The 4612-nt window shown below is 36.0% G+C and overlaps 1 protein-coding gene across 1 annotated transcript; it reads left to right on the plus strand.

Annotated features, from left to right (window-relative positions):
• Positions 1 to 1961: 1961 nt before the first annotated feature.
• LOC18046216 (zinc finger protein CONSTANS-LIKE 6) lies at positions 1962 to 3267 on the plus strand. The gene is made up of 2 exons (XM_006440901.2): positions 1962 to 2915; positions 3010 to 3267. The coding sequence occupies exons 1-2, from the start codon at positions 1962 to 1964 to the stop codon at positions 3265 to 3267; spliced, it is 1212 nt and encodes a 403-aa protein (XP_006440964.1).
• The last annotated feature ends 1345 nt before the right edge of the window (positions 3268 to 4612 follow it).

Consider the following 4612-nt stretch of genomic DNA (forward strand, 5'->3'; position numbering starts at 1 on the left):
AAACGTATTTTTCTATTTTTAATTTTTTTAAAATGAAAAATGAAGAATAAAAAAACAATACAAAGCAGCCTCTAATCCTTTCATTGTTCTCTGCTTTCCAAATTCATTATAGAATGATTTTAATAAAGTTTATCAAATAATTGAATTTATTTTTAACTTTTCAAAATCACTTTTAAACCTCTTTACAATAATCCCAAATGGTTACTAATCCTATATATATATATATATATATATATATATATATATATATATATATATATATATCACTAACAACATGTATTTTAACATTCAAGTGTGAATTGTAGATGGCCTTTAGTTTTATTTTGCGACGACGACGCCACCTTCTGAGAATGAGTAGTGGCCACCACAAAAGCTGCCACATATGTGGAGTGCGCGCGACGCTATGCTCTCTATACAATAATTTTGTTTTGTGAAAACGATACTATTATTTCATAGATCACGATATTTCCAATTCGCTGTTGTTAGTTGTTAGGGTACTTTCAATTAAAAGCATTATTTTATTTTTATAACTTTGTTGAATTGAGGGAAATTCTCGTGCTCTACATTTAGAAATATGATTTTCAAATAATTAGATTTTAAAAACGAGGCTGCTTTTAGAAGTTAATAAAAATTTGATTTTTCATCTTATTAATCACTTTTAAACTGAGTTTAACAAGCATTATCTGAAGGGTATGCTAAAATGTCAAGTACTGGCTAGACAATCTAATGCAATCCATGCAATTGCCCACAAAGTCAAATACCAAATTGCACGAAAACCTCTCCGTCACAAAAACTACGACGAATGGCAGCATGTGAAAGAAAATCATTTATGAAGTTTTTCTGGTTCATATTGTATGAAAATGAAAGGAGAACTAAAAGCAAAGGCCCTTTTCTCTCCTCCATTTACGCGGCGACTCCTATATTCTCTTTTCTGACTGGATTTGAGCCACGTCCCACTTTAATTAAAATCTAACCGCAGCAAACAATAAATTTAGCTTATTTCCAGGAAAGCTTATTTGTGGTGGTGATAAGTTGATATATGCGTGGCTTAAATTTAATTTTTATATATGCACGGCTTAAATTTACTCTAGACCTGCAAAACCATGTGATTGAGGTTGAAGGTTTCGAGTATTCTCTAAGCGTTATGCAAATAATTTTTCACTTTTAGTAGTAGTATATTTTCAGGCCGGACTTCCAATATGATACAATAGGGATAGATTTTTTGATGCATCTATTAGTATGTATACTTATATACTTGTATTGTATTGTGCTAACGTATATAAAAAATAAAAAAAAAACATTTCGAAACTTGAAAGGGCAACAAAAATCTGTAGCTAGTAAACTGCCCTGAATAGCCCAGGCAAAAGTTCATATATAATAGTTCAAATTTTGCCACTAATCAACTGGAGGAGAATGACTTACATGAAAGAGAGATGAAAGCTACCACAAGAGAGAATTGAAAACAACAATAGGGGACCAAAAACAAGGGTTTATAAAAGTTTTAACAGGAATTATTGAAATACAGAGACAATAAAACAAAAAGGTCTTAACTCATAGGAGAGTGACTTTTGCCATACCCTAGTCTGGGCCACAAGGAATCCACTAATGCAGACTTGTAACCAAACAGATTTCAGAGATTAGGATGGATTTCAGAATGTTAGCCAATCAACACTTAGATAAGACCAATTTCTGGGTCCCAATTAGGGCAAACAAAATTCTGTATAGCAGATACCACCAAAAAGCGCATGGGGTAGCAAGGTAGCTTATGTAGTGCTTGAGTGAAAAGGCATCATCCTGCCATGTAGTGGGGTCAAACTACATTAACAACGACGATTCCCAATTCTCAATTCAATAACTCTAATCACTGGTGTCCCAAAGTATATGCTTGAAGCCATTAGCCAGCAGTACAGTTAATTTCATCATCATAATTAACAAGTTTTTCAATTTGCAGCTGCTTTCTTATGATGACTGGTGAAAAGAGAACTGCAAATGCCATGGGAGGCAAGACGGCAAGAGCTTGCGACGGCTGTTTACTCAAGCGTGCACGTTGGTATTGTGTGGCGGATGATGCTTTTCTTTGCCAAGGATGTGATGCATCAGTTCATTCGGCAAACCAGCTGGCGAGTAGACATGAAAGGGTCCGTCTTGAGACTGCATCATCATGTAATAATAACAATAAGCTGATCAATGAGCATACTGATAAAGATACGGTGCCAGTTTGGCACCAGGGTTTCACAAGAAAAGCCCGGACGCCTAGGCATAATAATAATAAGGCCATGTTGGTGCAACAAGCAAAGGCGAATGAGCCTCTTGTTCCTGAGATTGGCTGTGAAGACGGGTCGCTGCAGGCCGATGATCAAGTCATTGATGAGCAGTTGCTTTATCAGGTGCCGGTTTTTGATCCATTTGAGGCCGTTGAGCCGGATGAAAATTTGATTGTTGATGGTTATAATGGACAAGATGGGACGGGTGATTTGGATGATCTACATGGATTCTTGCCATCCGACTTGGATCTTGCGGAGTTTGCAGCTGATGTTGAGAGCTTACTTGGAGGTGGAGGTGGCGCCCTTGATGAAGATTCTTGTGATGTCAAAGAATTTGGGACGTTGTTGGATTGTAAGGAAGAGGAAACTATAGCATTGAATTTGAAGATTAAGGCCGAAGAAGTGGAAGAAGCTGTAATTGCAGCAGCAACAAGAGAAGCAATAGATTGTAACTTTGATTATCAATCACCAGTGACCGGAGACGATACTGCGGGGCTAATGAGCACTGAATGCAAGCCGAAGCTGATGAGGAACGTGTGTTTGAAGCTAAATTATGACGCTGTTATAACTGCTTGGGCTAGCCAGGGCTGTCCTTGGACAGCAGGAAGCCGCCCTGAAATTAACCTCAACCACTGCTGGCCCCATTGCACGGTAACTTTCCATAAAACTTATCGAACCATTGAAGCTGAATTTTATCAAACACTTTTAATCAACAATCACTCACTTTGTGCAATACATTTTTTAGGGTTTGTGTTGCAAAGATGTTCATCATCACACTTGCGGCGGAGGAGCAGTGCTCAGAGGGTGCCACTTGGGAGCCGGCGGCGGAAGGGAAGCCAGAGTATCGAGGTACAGAGAGAAGCGAAGAACGAGGCTGTTTTCGAAGAAGATAAGGTACGAAGTGAGGAAACTGAATGCTGAGAAGAGGCCTAGAATGAAAGGCCGGTTCGTTAAGAGGACTTCTTTTATGGGGAGTGCTAATGATGCTCTTCAGTACCATTAACAGCCAAAGTTTGGATTGTACTGTAAACGGTAGCTAGCTTAATTGGCTGCATAGTTTACAAAAACAAGCTGTTTGGTATCCCTCTAACAGGAAGCAAAAAAGCCCTTTGTAATTAGTAAGGCAGAAGCACTTAAGGGTTTGATTGACAAGCACTTTGTCAAGAAGTTATTTAACTTTCGCTAATTTTAATTAGTTAATTTCTTGTTCCAAAATCTTCTGTACATGTGCATGAAATTTTATTTTGCCCATGAGCAGCTTTGGTATATACTTGTTGTGTACATTAAGTTTATGGCTGTTGACAAGTTTGTACTTGATAGAATATACATGTTCATAGCAAGTGTGTAACATAAAGATGAAGTGAAAAGCTAGCATCTTCTTTTTGCATTTTCTTGTTATATATACATCCAGATCTGTTGTTCTTTTTAATGCGAAGATCTTTAATTTGTTCTTTAAGCAGTGGTACCTCCATATATTGTTATTGAATTTGGATCATTTGGTAGTAATGTGTTTCTTTCTTAATATAATTCTTCATATTTAATTGCCGAACCAAACCTCAATAAATTTCAGGTGAAGTTTCATTTTAGCAGAGGATTAGTCGACGTAAAACTAAAACTCACCCAACTAATTTAACATGAGAAATATCAATGAGGAGCTACAACTGCCACTGAAGTTAAATAATTAAGTATTGGAAAACGAGAAAGAGATCAAAGAGAAGCAATTTCTGAGTGAAACTCTGGGATATCATACAACCGGATTGTTATTAACTGTTGGTGTAGATGAGATTTCAAAACCGTAAGTAATGTTAGAAATTCTAACGTCGGAGTTCTAAATTGAGTCCCATCAATTATTAATCATTAATATGATGTGGCAGTTATAAATAAATTGACACATCAATTACGATTCTAAACTGAAAATTATTGAAGCGGTATATTATTAATTCAAATTTGGTACTGGAATCCGAAATAATGCCGACTTAAGGTGCGTTTGGGATTGAAGTTGGGCAGCTGTAGCTTAAAAGCTACAGCACTAAAGTATTTGGTAAACACTAGTTGCTGTAGCTTTTAAATTATGTTGATATAATTTTTCACTTGTATAATATAAAATTTATTATATTTTTAATAATTTTATCAAAATTATTATTTAAAATTTATATTTACTATATATTATTAACTTTTGTTTCATAATTACAGCTTTTTTTTCACAGCAGCTGTAACTTAAAAGCTACAGCACCTCAATCCCAAACGCACCCTTAAGGTCTGTTCGTGAATGTCCAACATCATTAAATAGATTAGCAATTGATTCCCATTATGAGGGCATTAAAATCAACCCCGTGATTACAAAAAAG

Source organism: Citrus clementina, unplaced genomic scaffold, assembly GCF_000493195.1.
Source record: "Citrus clementina cultivar Clemenules unplaced genomic scaffold, Citrus_clementina_v1.0 scaffold_3, whole genome shotgun sequence".
NCBI lineage: Eukaryota > Viridiplantae > Streptophyta > Magnoliopsida > Sapindales > Rutaceae > Citrus > Citrus x clementina.

Coding starts and splice junctions, on each gene's coding strand:
- LOC18046216 (XM_006440901.2), top strand. CDS start 1,962: ATGATGACTGGTGAAAAGAGAACTGCAAATGCCATGGGAGGCAAGACG. Junction 2,916..3,009: donor ACTGCTGGCCCCATTGCACG/GTAACTTTCCAT, acceptor TACATTTTTTAG/GGTTTGTGTTGCAAAGATGT.